General features: G+C 39.8%; 2 protein-coding genes across 2 annotated transcripts; both read right to left on the reverse strand.

The window, feature by feature from the left end:
• Nucleotides 1-436: 436 nt before the first annotated feature.
• Nucleotides 437-3,119, reverse strand: LOC308305750 (beta-1,3-galactosyl-O-glycosyl-glycoprotein beta-1,6-N-acetylglucosaminyltransferase-like). Its single transcript, XM_080750607.1, has 3 exons — nt 2,751-3,119; nt 2,188-2,592; nt 437-1,582 (listed from the first exon to the last, which is right to left on the reverse strand). The coding sequence occupies exons 1-3, from the start codon at nt 2,778-2,780 to the stop codon at nt 1,097-1,099; spliced, it is 921 nt and encodes a 306-aa protein (XP_080606733.1). The 5' UTR covers nt 2,781-3,119; the 3' UTR covers nt 437-1,096.
• Nucleotides 3,120-14,408: 11,289 nt separating this feature from the next.
• On the reverse strand, nt 14,409-18,251 carry LOC308305959 (beta-1,3-galactosyl-O-glycosyl-glycoprotein beta-1,6-N-acetylglucosaminyltransferase-like; the record flags this gene model as incomplete). Its single annotated transcript, XM_080750858.1, has 5 exons — nt 14,409-14,894; nt 15,279-15,683; nt 15,804-15,897; nt 16,231-16,444; nt 18,236-18,251. The coding sequence occupies 5 exons, from the start codon at nt 18,249-18,251 to the stop codon at nt 14,409-14,411; spliced, it is 1,215 nt and encodes a 404-aa protein (XP_080606984.1).
• Between the last annotated feature and the right edge of the window lie 325 nt (nt 18,252-18,576).

Consider the following 18,576-nt stretch of genomic DNA (forward strand, 5'->3'; position numbering starts at 1 on the left):
TGAGAGAAAGATGGCATGAAAGATAAAGAGAGAGATTAACACAAGACTGCAATATCAGATCATCAGTCTGGTTTTCCTGGCAGAAACACAAGTGTTGTTTAAAACTTGTAGGTTTCATCATAATGATTAGGTTGGGAAGTGAGTGGCACATTTCTATCAATATCATCCCCTACAATGAATAAAAATGGCAATTTAGGAAACATTACATTTTATATTAAGTGTCTTTTTAACACATTTTCAAAAATAACAAAGCAGATCTAAGCCCAAAACGTGTATGAAATAGGGCTCAAGGGCTTAGCACGGATTGTATTTGTTTTATAGAACCTTGAGTGCCTTGTGTGTAAAGTGTAGGCTAGAACATTGGAATGTAGAATACCACTAGCGTTTTTATGCAGAAATAAAATACAGAGTTTCCCTCACCAACTTACTGGGACACCATACATATTGACAACAACACTGTTTGTTTTAACCCTATATGTATATATAGGGTTAAAATGGTTAAAAGGATTTTTATGCATCAACACATTTTGCTGGAGACCCCCTGCAGTCTCACCTTGAGAACAACTGAAAGGGTCCCAGCCGTCCCACTTTGAGAACCACTGCCCTAGAAGTTGGGTATTGTTCAAAGTTAATAAATATGTATAAATACATTTTAAAATCAAGGACATTTCTTTGGGGGGTTTGTATCGAAAAAGTATCAAACCGTGACACCAAAACATCAAACCAAACCAATCCGTTGCACAGCAACAGACAGACATATAATCATTTAAATACAACTATAGCTTCATAATATTAATGATAATAACAGAAAAGTGCGCTTCTTGGAACGTGGATCTCCTCCAGGCCGGGTTGCCTACCCAGGTGTGTGCATGCAGCCAAGGTCACGTGGAGGTCTCCCCAGTGGCAGGCAGCAAGTTCTCTCAGGTAATTTGGGAACGCAATTATATTTCAGACCATCACACCCATGGGTCCTCCAACATTTCATGACTAATAAAAAATAGCCGATATACAAAATAGCTAAAATGCCGTCACATTTAAATCTGTTTTTTTTTTCTATAATGACATGCCCAAAATGGGGACGCCAGGTTGAAAGCAGTTAATGTTTCTCTGCCAGTGCTTTGCTTCTGAGGTACTTCTCCAAACATCGGATAGCGATGACATCTGTGTCTACGTCAAACTTATTGGCAAAAAGGTGGTGTTGCTCCAGCAGCCACTGCAGATCCCCTGCACCATACACACATACGCCCCTAACATGTGTGCCATGACACGCTGGGTAGACAGCATCCAGTTGAGTCCGTGGTCCCTCATGCCCTCGCCACTTCACTAGCCGTGCGATAGCGTTGAAATCTGACATGTGAAACTTGTAACTGGTCCATGTTGAGCCAGGAACATCAGGCATACGCTGGATGGTGGCCCAGAGAAACTCATCAGGACTGTTCGTGTCTTTTGCCCATTCGATCAGTTCTTGTAAGCGGTTGTCCTCCAACACACTGCGGACGTAACCCCGGGAAACAACCATGTAGGCATTTCCAGAGAAGATGGTCAGATTGAAGGGCGGTGGCGCCTTAGCCTGCCCCGTCCCCTTTAGAAGAGAAAGAATAAGTACATTTATTTTAAAGAGGTGGTGCCATATGTTTTGTACTTTTTCTGTTTTGTATGTGTCTAAAGGCCCGATCACTGATTTAATGACATCATAAAATCATCCCCTCCCCTATTACCATACCCCCAAAAACACTATTGATGTGGCTAACATCAGCTGGGTCGCCAACCACCTGAAAACCAGGCATACTTAATGAACATAATTTTAACTCTTTCTGTACACTTTTTTGGAGAAAAAAAAATCTTCCTCGTAGTATAATCATAATACCTGATCATCATTTTTTAGGGGGAAAAGAAATCATGGCACCCCATCTTTAAATCGAAATGGGAAATATTTTATCTGTAACAATGGATAACACACAAAAACCTTGGTGCACATTTCTCATCTAAAAGAGAATGAAAAGCAAATCTGACATCAGCAACCTCACAACTTGAAGAAAAACTATAACTGTATGACACCAAATTTCAGATTATCGTTCCTGCAGTTTAGCTCCTGTCAAACACAGACAGACGCACACACAGACAGACAGACCGGCCCTCTACAAAGCCATGCGGTATAAGAAACATGCATACAGTATGAATGATTACCTGGATCTGTCCATTAACTATTTGATGCACTTTCTCAAACCTCCACTTCTTCCGATCAGGCATTGGTTCTGACTCCAAGCTGTTTTGGCCCTTCAGTACCTGCAGGCTCCGCACAATTTCTAGGTTGGTTTTCAGAGGGAAGTCCTGACCACACAGGTTGATAAAATACTTCCAAGTTGTGCTAACTGTGTAGAGATCAGCCATGCAGTTGATATCTGCCTGTACTCGTGGCCAGGCAGCATAGACTACCCTCACAGGTTGGCTGACCATGAAGACATTATCAAAACATGAAGAGATACCCGAGACAGCTGCAAGGACTGAAGCCTCTGCCTTCTTGTCAACATGGATGCAGTAAACATTCTGAGGGGCGTAGATGGCTCGCAGCAGACGCTCAAAGTTCTGCACCTTTATGAATAAAAGGAATGAAATCCATTTGGTTAACAATATTCATAATTAGCATTTTATTTGTTAACATTGTGACTGCCATTTCAACTCAATCTAAATGAAAGGAAAATAAATAAATCATTCACAAATATATTCCGATGTAATACAGTATTGTATACCTTATGATGGACAACAATAGAAAAGGCCATGGGGAAATCCTCCTCTTCCTGGCTTAGAGGAAACGTCAAATACTTCCTACTTAACTTGAACTTTCTGCAATTAATAAATAATAATCATGTGTCAAAGACCTAATCATGTGAAATATGGTATTGCTCCAGTCCTTAGTGTATAATTTAACCATTTGAGCATTAAATTATTATGATGCCGACTTACAATCAATCTACAAACTCACAGCTTGTAGATTGTCACTGCTGAATGTTTGCCTATTTTCAACGACAATGTTCACCTATTTTTGCCTAAATGTTCTTTATAATGACATGGCCAAAATAGGCACACCAGTTTTATTTGAAAGTTGTCAAAATAAAAAAATAAAAAAATAATATTCAAATACGGGCATACAGTACAGATTTTGCTCTACAGAACCATACCTGCAGTCCTGGGTAGCATCGATATAATACTTATCAGGGATCTGGACACTCATCTTGAAGTCCTTAGTGATTGTCAGTAGCTTGGCCTCCTGCAACGCCTCAGTGTCTCCTTGCAGGATTGCAGAGCAGTTACAGTCATCCTCAGGGCCCCCATCAGCTGCTGTGTATTCCAACGAGCTGTTCTGGCTCCTATTAGCTGCTGTGTATTCCGACCAGTTGCGATACCAGCCCTTCTCTGAGGGACATCGTGTTAATGGCATATACCTGTATAATGCAATCCATAATATCCCCAGAATGACAGTGAAAAGCAGCCAACGGAGACACCTTTGTAGCTTTGTAATGTATGCCATTCATTTAAGTAACGAAAAATGTCTGAGAAGTTATTGTCCTATTATACTACAATACTTGAACAGGACTGGGGCCTCCCAGAGATCACTCTCCCATCCAGAATGGAGGCGCTGCAGCGGACAGGGTCAGAGAGTTCACATTCCTGGGGTGCACATCATCGCTGAGGACCTCACCTGGGTGCAGACAGAGCGGGTGGTGAAGAAGGCACAACAACGCAAAAATAGTTCAAAGTGCTTTACAAAAGCAAACGAAAAATAACACAATATTAAACAAGATTAAAAAACATTAAGATCAAAAACATGATCAAGAACAAATTATAAGGAGTCAAGATCAAATTAAAACAATCTAGGAAAATAGCAAGAACAAAAGAATCATAAAATGGAATCAACTACAAGCAAGAGTAAAACAAGTGGGTTTTGAGCTTGCTTTTAAAGCTATCCATGGTCATTGCCTGTCTTATGGCCTATGAAATGGGAGCTTGTTCCATAAAATATTCTTTTTGCACAATTAGGAAGTCAGCACTAGATGATAAGGAGACATATATTTGGAACATATTTGGACAGACAATCAATGGAATAGACAATTAAGTGCATTCAAAACAACTACAATGAATTAAAACAAATCCTAATAGTTATCAGGAACAAGTGTAAAGATGCTAAAACTGTAGTGATATAATCTTTATTTCTGACAGAATCCATAGGGTACATAAAGGTAATATACGATAACATAAGAGACATACAACATGAGGAAAAGACAAAAAATTATTTAAAAAAAGAGTACAATAGAGCAATAAAAGCAGTATAGTGCCATCCTACAATCAGCAGCAGACTGCTGAGCCAGTGCTTGCACACAGGGGCGTCACACCAAATTCGGGGCCCTGGGTACAAGGATTCACTGCGGGGCCCCTGTGCTTTAACTATTGAAAAATAGCAGATACAAGCTCACAGCGCGGTAGATCTGCTATTTTTGAAAAATCATGAAAATCCTTCTGAGTTTAAAAAAAAATATATATATGTTTCTATGTCAGTGGAGCTCAAACCTTTTCATGTGAAGGACCCCCAAAATGGTGTGTATTTGGCCACGGGGTGACGGAACCCCATCTCAAAATATTGAGTTCCAGGGACCCCCCAAAAGCAAAATTTGAGTTACAAATGTTCGCTTAAAAAATACATATATTCAAAGATTTGCACACATTTTCACGACTTTTCTACAAGCTCGCAGCTGTGAGCTTGTATATCTGCTATTTTTCAATAGCTAAAGTATAAAATAATTAAGGCCCTTCCACCACCTTGGGACCTAGTAACTCAGTCCCACTTTCCTACCCCTTGTGACGCCCCTGCTTGCACAGACTGGACGTGACCTGGTAACAGCTCTTTATAGGTTTTGTTAGCGCCACTATAATGCTGTTGTTAGACACTTCCAGGCGCTGTGTAAAATTGTACATCAGTTGCCTTAACAGTGACATATGCACTGAACACATAGAACATTTCCTCAAAAGCATATTGGCCTGAGCATATTTTGCGACACTGACATTGGATGTCACTGTGTCATCCCTGTCATCCCTGAGATCCTCTGAGAGGATATGTCCAACATATTTTAATTCAGAACCAACCAGAGCAGTATCTGCAAGATAGACCCCTGGAAGTGGATTTCCTGTCCTAGATCTGACAACCATTTGGCATGTCAGAATTAAAATCCCCAGTGACATAGACACAGGTACATACATTGTCCTCGATGAAAAGACTGAATACATAATCTAATCTGTTCAGGAATTCATCCTAAAACTGATAAGCTTCATAAGGCGTATACAGTATACTGTATATTTTAAATACTAATCGTCTTGCAGTTAAATGTAAAATCTAATCCAATGGCCCAGTTCCAGAGGATTGTCACTCCACCTACCATTCTACCTCTAACTGGTTTCATGCTGAGGTCAGTTGTGGATTCACCAGCACCATGGAAGTCATTATGTTGTAGGCTATTAAAAAGTTAAATACAATAGCCTACAATCCTACATAATGACAACAAGGCATGCAAGGCAAAAAGGATGAGACCGCATAGGCAGAATTAAACTTCAGTGTGACCGCACCCTTATAGGGCACAGTCACAGCAAAGTTTAATTCTACCTAGTATGAGGGCGGATTCTGACAATGCTCTTCAATGAGAACAGAGTGTAATTTATAGTTACAGTGAAAAGTAAACTTCGGCGTGACCGTGCCTTATAAAGCTCTATCTGAAAAATATTTTCAGTCGTAGATCTGATCTTAGAGAAATTGTTTTAAAAACAACAAAAAGGAGAAAAGAAAAAATTGAAATAGAAGATGGAGAAAGGAAGGAAGAGAAAATGTACTCATAAAATTGCATATCAGTTCAACTACTGTACAGTAAGAATAACTGCTAACCTTTAGCCATAGTTGCAAACTAATCCATGTGGGGTGGCCAGACTATCCAAAAGCCCTGCTGTCTATTCTTGAGGTTGTGATGAATTTTATCTGGGCTGTAACTGGATAGTTCATTTAGCCAATGGGAAACAATAGGAATGATAAGAATCCTATTCCTGGTAATACTTGTTTTCCCCGCTGTAATACTTTTTTTCCCGCTGTTAAAGCTAGGTCAATGTGTCAGCAAGTTGCATATGATAAATGATTATATTGTTTTATGATTTTATTACAGCTCCCAGATATATGGTACTGATATTACAGTAGGCTACTGCTTGTTTAAGGAAGTGTGTGTGTGTGTGTGTGTGTGTGTGTGTGTGTGTGTGTGTGTGTGTGTGTGTGTGTGTGTGTGTGTGCGCGCGTGTGCACGTGTGCGCGCGCGCGTGTGTGTGTGTGTGTGTGTGTGTGTTACAATACTAATAAAGGCAGGGTTGGAGCAGCTGTCTTGATCCACCTTGTGCATCAGTGTTAGTTTCGTCAAATAAAACTATGACGAAAAATGTTCAATGTTTTTCATTTTTCACAAAAACTAAATGAACTAAGCTATGATGACTAAATATATTGACAATTTTGTCAACAACAAATTGGACTAGACTAGAGGGACTATTACGAGAGAAATTCGTTTTCTATGACTAAAACTAAATCAAAATGTCCTTGTGTATACCTACAGTATGCATACTGCAACAGGTAGCACAGGTTTTCTAGGGATAATAAGCAGGTGCCCATAATAGCAAATTGCGCACAGGAACGCAAGCCCACATGGTTTTACTTTCCTCCTCTCCTTCCCTCCTCTTTCGCCATTCTCAGGGCTTTGCCCTTCATCCCTCCATCAGCGCTACGCCCTTGGTCCCTGTCACTTATTTGCGCCCCCTCATCCATACCTCGCATCCTTACCCCCACATAACCCCCCCATCCCCCTCATCCTCTTCCCCTCCTCCCCACTCCTCAGGGACGTGCAGAGAATGTTGGAGAGGCAGGGGCTGAAATTTCTAAAAGGGCTTTTTGGTGAAAATATCGAAAATAGCAGACCTCCAAGCTCACTGTGCGCCGCGCTGCGATGCGTTGTGAGCTTAGAGGTCGGCTATTTTCGCTGCTTGATACCACACTGAACTAAGCATAATGAAGTCAATACTGGAGATGTGGCGTAACCACGGATTTCTACACAGAGAGGACAATTCTTTCAATATAAGATGCTGGATTCAAGTTCAGGAGAGTTTGGACAAGGCAATTCTCTTGAATGCTGCCTTCAGGCATGGCATTGAAAGGAAGCATTTGCATTTCTTTCACCATAGAAAAAACTGCATTCATGGTCTGGAGAGGGCACTTTTTACAGACGGGTAAAAGGGCAGGGGCTCAAGCCCCCTTTGATGTCTATGTGTGCCCTTCCTCTTCATCCATCATAACCATTCCTTATTCTGACCGGTTCATCTCCTTCTTTTCTAAATAAAGTCAAGGAGATAATTCTACCAGGCCTGTTGTGGACGGGTTCATCGTGAGAGGTGGGGTGAGATAAGGGACATAGATGCAACAATCCAGTTAATGGATGGCATGGCATGGGCACACTGGTGGAGATCATACGTTTATTATCGTTCATTTATTTGCATAATAAAAGGGAACCTCACCCAACAGCAGTTTTTGCTTTGGACATTCAGTCATTGAACGTTTCCCTGTCCAGCCGAGTGGCGAAATGTTTGTTTAAGATAGTCACAAAGAATCTTACACAATGTTTGGTTTGAAGGCGTGGTCTGTACTAGTGAATTCGCTTCATTATTTTGTTATTTGTTGTAATATGGGCAATTTGTCAGGGGTGAGATTACAAAATTTCAGAAAAAGTAATGTATATATATATATATATATTTGTTATAATAAAATGACCCTATTCACAAATAAAACTGGCAAAGATAGATTTCATATCTACCCAGAATATGTATGAAATACTGACAAATACGAAAACTAAGGACATTTTCTCTATGGCTTTAGTTTGTTTTACTTTGTTCTAAACACACACAGTTAATTATGTTTTTCTAATAAATGAATTTAAAGACATTTGATATTGTATTTCACTTAAAAAAAATCTATTTCACTTCTAGTTTTCATTATTTCGTCATTTTGAATAACCCTCCTTGACACATAAACACACACACGTGCACGCAACGCACACACGCACGCACGCACGCACGCACGCACGCACGCACGCACACACACACACACACACACACACAACCTGATAAATATTCATCAGGTTGTCTCTCCTAATGGGATAAAATATCCTGACCTAAAAATAATATACTCTGAATATTTACGGAAGAGCCATTAGATGAGACAATAAGAGTGTACTGTATGCTGAGTGTTTGTTGTTATCGATCAAACACTCTGCAATGCAAAACCAGGAAAAAAGAAGGAAAAGTACCGGCATCAATGCCAGTTCCTGGCTACCACAAATAATGATATTGTCCATTACACAGATTCTTGGCGCAGCAGCAATAACCAATAATGAATAATAAAGCATGTCTTACTGTACCTGTGCTGTTGACAAGTCTCTTCATGAGTGGCTGAATATCAGCCCTATCAAAAATGTCAGTGTGGTGTGGGCGTGTGTTGTGTGAGGCCATGACATCAAACTCACTCACTCACTCACTCACTCACTGCACTCACTCACTGACTCTTAACACCGAGCGGTAAGTCAGGTGAGTCAGCCGTGTCTGGATAATGATGTTCCTGAAGGGAAGTGAATTGACTTTTTTTCTTTGCTCTTCCTCATGGACCTTGTCCCATGTACAACGCACTGACTTGTCCCTTTTGTGCTTTCTCTTTTTTTCTAGCACCTTAAAGGGCCACTTCACCTCTGGGACAACCCTATCTTATATTATTGTTGTTTGGGACACGATCAACACAATCGTTATTTTTTGTGTTCAATCTGTTTTTTGAGATATTTTAGTATTTCAGCATGTACTAGTGATGCGTACGCATCACTGATGATGCAAAATGCATCACTAGTCATGCTGAAATACTAAAATATCTAAAAACACAGATTGAACATGAAAAATAACTCAGGATTGTGTTGATCGTGTCCCAAACAACAATAAAATAAGATAGGGTTGTCCCAGAGGTGAAGTGGCCCTTTAACTAATGTCCACAAGCATATCATGCACAGTATTCATCCGACTGCTGCTATGTCATATGTACAGGTATGTATCATGTACTGTATACGGTATATCATGTATAAGTCATGTATAAGTACTGTATATAGTCTACTAAATGCCTAAATTGTAAATTATCTGCTGCTATGCTCACACACTTTTATCTCAGGTATATGTGTAAATATGTAGATATACCGGTATTTGTTTGTTTATTTTTTTCTTGCTTTCCCCCCCTTTTCCTAGCCTTATTTCTTGTATGGAAATAATGATACGATGGGAACTATGCACTGTAAACCTGTGATGTGAAAATAAAGCTGATTCTGATTCTATTCTGTGGAGAACAGGTAGATAGACACAGTTCAAATAAACACCTCTGTGAGTAGCTCCCTTGTCGGAGGATGCAGCACTCAGATGAATCCAGCTAAATCTTGAGCTTGAATCCTTTTGTCTTGGACGGGTCACCCAGCAATGTGAGGTGCAGATACAAGTCTTGGCAATCCTATGGGGGTGCTGTGCAGCAGTGCACTCAATCCTGCACAGCACTGTCTTGCAGCATCAATAATATAGGCTAATTTGTTCTGTCATATGGCAGCGTCTTGCATTCCTTCTTGGTCAAATTGTTGATCAGAATTACAATCCACTTTATTGTCAGATTATTGCAATCTGAGAAGGGCATTTTGTGAAAAGACTGTGTCAAAGAAAATTACATTTAAATGTTTAGATGTATTCATTAAACTGGTTAAGCTGAAGGATTTACAATTTATGCCTACATTGCCATATATATATTTTTTTTCTTGTTGAACAATCTTATCTATTAGGAATCATAAAGCATGGATGGATTGTGTGTGCTCGTGCATGTGTGTGCTGTAGGTTTCAGTTTAAATGTGTTGTTGTACAGGACTGCAGCAGCCCGGTCTTTCTGTGGTCAGCCTTCAGCCTATTCATTAAAGCCACTAGATTTGGGTTGAGGCTATTATATGTTTGATTTGTTAGGCAAATTGTGACAAAAACCATTATCTCACACTCACACATTTGCGTCAGTGAGTGAGGCTGAAATGATGTTAGGCAAATATTGTTGACAGCCAACTGGCTCTGCTACCGAGGGACTTCCGCAGGCTGAGCCTCGAGAACGTGGACCAGGGGTGGGCAACTTTGATGATGGCGAGGGCCACTATATTTCCACCTTCACTCCAGAGGGCCACATTGTATATTGCTACGTCCTACTTTGTCATTCTAGTATCTCATCCAAAAGAAGCAAAAATAGCCGATCTACAAGGCTGCGATGCGTTTTGAGCTTGTAGATCGTCTATTTTTGCTTCTTTTGATTTGGAATCCTGGATTATTTTTATTTTTTAATTAGAATCCTGAAATGTAACATTTTGGTTTAATTTCAGACGCATTTATTTATATACTCATGTTAACTTTATGAACCTAAATACAAATACATTGGACATAAAAAAAATACATTGTAATACTACTATACTAGACATTAAGCTACTAATATAGACTGACGGAATTAAAGCATGTCATGTTTGGAAATGTAACAGGTGAAATCAATAATATATCAGTATCCCGGGATTAACCTGTGGGCCGCATTAAGTGAAGGTGGGGGCCGCATGTGGCCCCCTGGCCGCCAGTTGCCCATGTATGACTTGGACCTTTTTGGGAACCCTTTCACCATTAAAAGGATGAAAATAATGTTAGGCAAGGCACTTTTTCAGATGTGGGATGCTCAAGGCATTACAGTACATTCTAAGGCCAAAATCTTTGTCCCAGTCCAGCCCTGCAGTGCCTAATTCATTTACATGATATTTATTTGCAAGCAAGTACAGCACAAAAAGAATCATGACTGACATTTTGATGCTACTGTATCTTATTCAGAGACATCAAATGAACAGATAGATGCAGTAGCATTGAAACGACTGTCATGATTTTTTGTACTTACTTAATGAAAGAGGGTTACATTTTCAGAAGCTGTGTTACTTCTCCTGTGCACCGGGTTGCCTTCGTTTGGCTGAGGCGTGCGCGTCTGCACACAGCAGTACATCCCCTTTCTTCTCATGAGCTATTTTGGTTACAGAAACATACCTGCAGTCCTGGGTGGCACCGATATAGGGCATAGCAGTGGGCTTGGTTTACTGCATGGTGCCACTATAAAATCAGCCATACATTGATTTTTCCCATAGAGATTTACAAAAAAATATTTATATAAATCATTTTAAGCCTAGAAAGCCATCCAGAATCCTGGTGAATCATGACCATAAAACCTTTGTTTCTGTGAAAAAACAAAATTAAATGTAATTTTTGATATATTACTCCATTTAATGAAAAGGCCTACCATTTATTTAGCGGTTTTAAAATATGTATTTTCTTTTTCAGAGAATCAAAGATTTTATGGTCATGATACATCTTGTAAAATTAATGGCCGATTATTTAGTGGCACCAGTAAACCACGCACCACTGCTATAACACTCATCACAGTCATCAGGTATCTGGACCTTCCTCTTGAAGTTGTTACTGTTTGTCAGTAACTTGGCCTCTCAAAGTTCTGTTGAGTTGCGAAAGTTTCGTTTTCCATTGTCTTTAATTGTCTTTATAGTTGTGGTGTGGACTTTGCCTTCGACTTGAGTTAGAACGCTGTTTCTTTATCTTTATAGTTGTTATAAAAACCACTGAAAAGAACTCAAAACCATAAAACAGCAGATCAAAGCATAAACTGCACAAACAGTATCTACTGTGGACTACTCTCTGTCAGACAGCAACACAGTTGGCTAAAAGATGATCTTCCATGCCAACTTAATGTCATTGACTGTTATAAGTCTTCCTTCCCTGCTGTCCTATAACATAGGATTTTCCTATTATTCCTATGACACAATTTGACATAGGACAGCCAGTAAAACAAAGAATGACTGCAGCATTCCATAAGTGTGATGTGGCCTTGCATGAACTCATGCATCTCACTGAGGCATTATATAGACTGACAGTGACAATTCATACACAATGCTTGTTTATTTATTCATTAATTTATTCATGATCAGTGCTAAATAGCTCTATATTCCGTGATTCCGGTAATCATTGCCATAGCTTGTTTATTTCAGTATCTCAGGGTCTCCTAGCCTTTTTCTTAAACAGAAAACACATTTTCAAGTCGGAAAACCAATTTTATCCAGTCAGGGGAGGGAACTCATACAGGATACAGGTTAATGGAATATAACACCATAATGGAATACAAATCTTTCACCATCTCAATATACAAGGTCTGAGGTCAACTACCTTTGGTACCAAGGATCAGAAAGTCAGACTTCATTAAAGAAATTGCAAACACAGATATCATTGTCCTACAAGAGACACGGCTCAGAGTCCAGAGATTGTGGTATACCATCCACAAAGCTAACAGGGGTCAAGCGGGGAAGAGACTCAGGAAAGCATGCCAATATGGTTAAAAACAGAACTAACACACACCATCAAGCAAATCAAAACCGGATCCTTTTTCATCTTACGTCAACTGAGAACATGAACATGTTGGTTGATGTCTTCTTCACAGTGATTGCTTCTCTGTTTGTTTCTTCAGAAAGAGCCACTTCTACAATAGATGTTATCTTAAAGGGAAGGTTCACCCAAAATATATATATCTTTTCTATTTAATCAATCTTTATTTCAGACTCAGGTCCATATCACAATCATAAAACATAAAAAACAACAACATAAAACAAATAAAATAAAATAAAAGTACAAAAGTCAGATAAAAGAGAATATATAAATAAATGCTCACAGTCTGTAAAGGCTGTTACGCCAATGTCTCCCGAGCATGGACAAGAACCGATTGGAACACTTCACAGGGTTAGTTAAGATCACAATGATACTGTTTTACGGTCACAACTGGAGGGCGGATCCTGGTTTGTTGTCATTTGCAGATTTCTGCCTCCGTTCCCATTGACAAGCATTGGCAGAATCCCCTATAGGCATAAATTATTAAGATAAACTCTTATTTGTGTTTGCTTATTGTGACGTTGCCCGAGCGGGCCAGGCTCCAAGAACAGTCAGAGATGTCATTTTGGGGGGTTTATTTCGCCCACTCCTCCATATTCATCACCAATAGTTACAGTGCGTTGGCCAATACAAAAATAATAACCGATGAAACTGAAAATTACGATAATGAAAAATAAACGCTTAAGGCTGACACCAACATAACCAACACAGGATGAGAGTTCTCTTCAGGCTATACCTTGATCGCTGCAAGGCCCCCTAACTCTCCCTCAAGTATATGTTACTTGAGTACTGAACAGTTCAGGATGTGCCCACATCCAAGTGACTAGCCTGTGTCTGCAGCCTCCCTTAAATAGAGAGTGGACCCTCCCACAGAACAGCACCAATTAGCCAATTACTTACTTCCTAGCTTCCATATAAATAATGACATCAATTAACCTTTGCATAATACTAACCTAAACATTTCTACAATGTGTACCATAAGCACTTGGGTGAACTTCATATTAATGACAGTTAAATAACATACATGCACACATAAATCATAGTGAACACCCCTCTCCTCCACAGCACTTGGCACCTTCCCAATCAAGGGGATTGCCACCAGCAGTGCAGAGTGCAGGAGAGACAAATAGCAAACGATCAGTGAATACACAGTTTAACACACCCAGAAGTTTAAAACCATTAGTCCTTGCATGATATAGTCAGTTTTATGTGTGTATATAGGGCACGTGACACTTATACCAAATAAAAAATGTAAATAAGGGTGCGGTCACACCAAACTTTAATTATGCCGCATAATTAACGTTTGATGTGACCGCACCCTTATTTACATTTTTTATTTGGTACAAGCAAACACAAATAAAAGTTTATCTTTATAGCTAGTCAGTCTATTTTGCATGGATATTAACACAGTTGTAACTTTTTTCCCTCTCCAATTTAGTCTCCAATTACAACTGCTGTTGTACTCGTACTGACTCACCTGCCACTGAGGAGCGCCCACCTGGAGGACGTAGAGCCTTTGTCCTACGCCTCCCGTCCAACACTTCTTGCTGACAGCTTCCCTCCCCTGAATACTGGCCAATAATGTTCATATATACGTCAATGAAGCCAGATGCACAGTTGTGGATTTGAACCCACTAGCTCCATGGTGGTGGGCAGTAACTTTACCACTGTGCCACTGTGAGTGCGTGAAATGGGTTTACCTTGAGATTTGTATGTGATTTTATGTGAAAACATTTGAAAACATCTAAAAAAATTAACTTTTTTCCCCCGCATATAGCCTAATGTTCAAAATAGTGATGCAAGGTTGAAAGCAGTTAATGTTTTTCTGCCAGTGCTTTGCTTCTGAGGTACTTTTCCAAACATCGGATAGCGATGACATCTGTGTCCACGTCAAATTTATTGGCAAAAAGGTGGTGTTGCTCCAGCATCCACTGCAGATCCCCTGCACCATACACGCATATTCCCCTAACATGTGTTCCATGACACGCTGGGTAGACAGCATCTAGTTGAGTCCGTGGTCCCTCATGCCCTCCCCACTTCACTAGCCGTGCGATAGCGTTGAGATCTGACATGTGAAACTTGTAACTGGTCCATGTTGAGCCAGGAACATCAGGCATACGCTGGATGGTGGCCCAGAGAAACTCATCAGGACTGTATGCGTCTTTTGCCCATTCGATCAGTTCTTGTAAGCGGTTGTCCTCCAACACACTGCGGACGTAACCCCGGGAAACAACCATGTAGGCATTTCCAGAGAAGATGGGCACATTGAAGGGCGGTGGCGCCTTAGCCTGCCCCATCCCCTTAGAAGAGAAAGAATACGTTCATTTTAAACGGGAAATATCTATAGCAATGGATAACACAAAAAACCTTGGTGCACATGTCTCTTCTAAAAGAGAATGAAAAGCAAATAGCCAAAATCTGACACCATCAATCCATCAAAACACAAAAGATGAAACACAACTTGAAGAAAAACTATGTGAATCTTGGACTAATTGTGGTCAGCCTACGACATCAGGCATCATAACAAACATATTCATGACATAGCTGTATGACACCAAATTTCTGTTTATCTGCCCAGCAGTATAGCTCCTTTCAAACACACAGACAGATAAACAGTCTCAGTCAGACCGGCCCTCTACAGAGCCACGTAGTTAAAAAAAAATGCATACAGTATGAATGATTACCTTGATCTGACCATCAACTATTTGATGGACTGTCTCCACCCTATTCTTCTTCCGATCAGGCATTGGTTCTGACTCCAAGCTGTTCTGGCCCTTCAGTGCCTTCAGGCTCCTCACAATTTCTAGGTTGGTTTTCAGAGGGAAGTCCTGACCACACAAGTTGATAAAATACTTCCAAGTTGTGCTAACAGTGTAGAGATCAGCCATGCAGTTGATATCTGCCTGTACTCGTGGCCAGGCAGCATAGACTACACTCACAGGTTGGCTGACCATGAAGACATTATCAAAACATGAAGAGATACCCGAGACAGCAGCAAGGAATGAAGCCTCTGCCTTCTTGTCCACATGGATGCAGTAAACATTCTGAGGGGCGTAGATGGCTCGCAGCAGCCGCTCAAAGTTCTGCACCTATTTGAATAAAGGGAATTAAATCCATTTGGTTAACAATATTCATAATTAGCATTTTATTTGTTAACATTGTGACTGCCATTTCAACGGAATAACATATTCTGATGTAGTATTGTATACCTTATGATGGACAACAATAGAAAAGGCCATGGGGAAATCCTCCTCTTCCTGGCTTAGAGGAAACGTCAAATACTTCCTACTTAACTTGAACCTTCTGCAATTAATAAATAATAATCATGTGAAATACTGTAGGGTATTGCTCCAGTCCTTGGGGTATAATCTTACCATTTGAGCATTACATATATCTTATTATGACGATTTACAATCAAGCTACAAACTCACAGCCTGTAGATTGTCTATTTGTCGCTGCAGCATTTTTGCTTATGTTCACCGAATGTTCACCTATTATGCCAAATGGTTGCTTATAATGACTTGCTCAAAATAGGGACACTAGTTTGAAAGTGGTTGAAAATCCACAAATGCAGTTAAATTTCAATGTTGTTATAACATAATAATATACAGATAATTTTGCCTTACAGAACCTTACCTGCAGTCATGGGTGGCATTGATATAAAACTCATTAGGGATCTGGACACTCCTCTTGAAGTCCTTAGTGATTGTCAGTAGCTTGGCCTCCTGCAATGCCTCAGTGTCTCCTTGCAGGATTGCAGAGCAGTTACAGACATCCTCAGGGCCCCCATCAGCAGCTGTGTATTCCAACCAGCTGTAACTGCGTTTGTCACTAAGATACCAGCCCTTCTCTGAGGGAAAACGTGTTAACAGCGTATATAATATAATCAATAATATCCCCAGAATGACAGCGGAAAGCTGCCAACGCAGGTGCCCTTGTAGCTTCGTAATGTATGCCATTTAAGGAAAAATGTCCCAAGAAGTTATTGTCCTACAACAATACTTGAACAGGGCTGAGGCTTCCCAGAGATCACTCTCTCCCATCCATTTCCACTTGGTCCTGTAAGAGAGGCAAGGAAAGCAATAGAGCTTTGCTATATACCGTATATATAACATTGTCATTGTGTGAATATTCAAATGTTGACTACTTACTGTAAATTAACGATCTAGTGAAGAGAAGTTCTTGTTCTGTTTAATATAGGAGATCAATGTCTATCTTCAATACTGTAACTTATTGAAATAACAAATACAACACACTGAAATTAATATAAAACTATTCCATTCAAATAGTAAAAAGTATAATTGGAAATTCTCAAATTTCATGACAATTTGATGATTTGCGTTTGAGCCTTACATTCTCATCCAAACATCAGAGGAGAGAATACGGTAATAGATAGATACGTAGGCTTACAGTAGATCTCCATAATGGGAGAAAAAAAAGAAAAGGGACACAGACAAACAGGTACAAAGAGTTTTGCATATTGAGCATGCAGCCCCATGGAATTTCCGATTTACATAATTCCGGAGTAAGCTAATAAAGTTAATGAAATGCCACCCCTTTGTCACACTGTTTTTTATTTTATTTAATTTTTTATGCAAAATGTGTGAATATGGTGTATTGGCAACGTTCTAGTCTCCCAAATAATGATATCCCCCACTTCACCTTGCATATTATTTCCTCTCACACAAACACCCACTTTATCAGTTCAACAAGAATGCTGCAAAACTCAATTCTGTGACCAAACATCTCTGCATCCCAACCATGTGAACACCACTGCAGAGGAGGAAGACCCTGATGCCAACCAATGATGCCCCATGTCAATGTACAATGGCAAACTACATGTACATAATGTAGGCTACTGTACATAGGCACGCACGCACACACACTTTGGGCCACGCCATAAAACTAAATATATCTTCCTTTCCAGGACAAGGATCAAGGATATGAAAGAGTTTAAGCATGAGGGTACCTGGATTTCCCCACTTTTTTTAATGTAACAGCTTAAGTGTTGAACATTTAATTCCTAATGTACGCACACACACACACACACACACACACACACACACACACACACACACACACACACACACACACACACACACACACACACACACACACTATATTTATATATATATATATATATATATATATATATATAATATATATATACACCGTATATATGTAATATGTAAATATCTTCTATTGATTATTATAATTGTAATTGTAATGAAGAAAAAGGAAGAAGAGAAAAAGCAAAAGGGGAAAAAGGGGAAAACAACAAAAAGGAAAAACGATAAGCACATGGAGATAGAAGAGGGAGAAAGGAAGAGAAAATGGACTCAATGCAAATCAGTTTAACTACTGTAAGGTAATCATAACTTCTCACCTACACAGGTATACCGGTAGTTAAAGTTGCAAAATAATCCATGTGGGGTCGCGAGACCTTCCAAAAGTCCTGCTGTCTATTCTTAATGTTAATGTCTTAATGTAATTAATTTTATCCAAAGAGGTGTATCTGCATGGAAAGTTCATTTAGCCAATGGGAAAACAGTAGGAGGGATAAAAGACTTCCAATGAATTGCGTTCTGTTGATATTAAGTGTTCACTGTTCAGAGCGTAAATATGTCACACCTCTGTATACCGCTCATCTCTGGCATTCGTACAGGGTGAGGAGTCTCACCCTGAATTGCTTATACTGATGCTATATGAGGTTGTTGCTCACCATTCCCAGATGGCATAACGCCAGTCAATTGTGTCCACTGGTGTGCCTACTGCCTATATGAGATGCACTTTTAAGACAGTTGATGTACAATTTTGTGTGTCGGCTTGATGTGTCAGAGAACAGCAGCATGGAGGCTCTAACCGGCCCTGCATGAGACGCAGTTATCGATACACATCCAGGCTCAGAGTTAATAATTCATTTACAGTACCTGCTTGAATATTTTGACTTGGCGCTTGACAGCTGCTTCGTTTATTGGTGTG

Source organism: Nannobrachium achirus, assembly GCF_963921795.1.
Source record: "Nannobrachium achirus genome assembly, chromosome: 20".
Taxonomy (NCBI): domain Eukaryota; kingdom Metazoa; phylum Chordata; class Actinopteri; order Myctophiformes; family Myctophidae; genus Nannobrachium; species Nannobrachium achirus.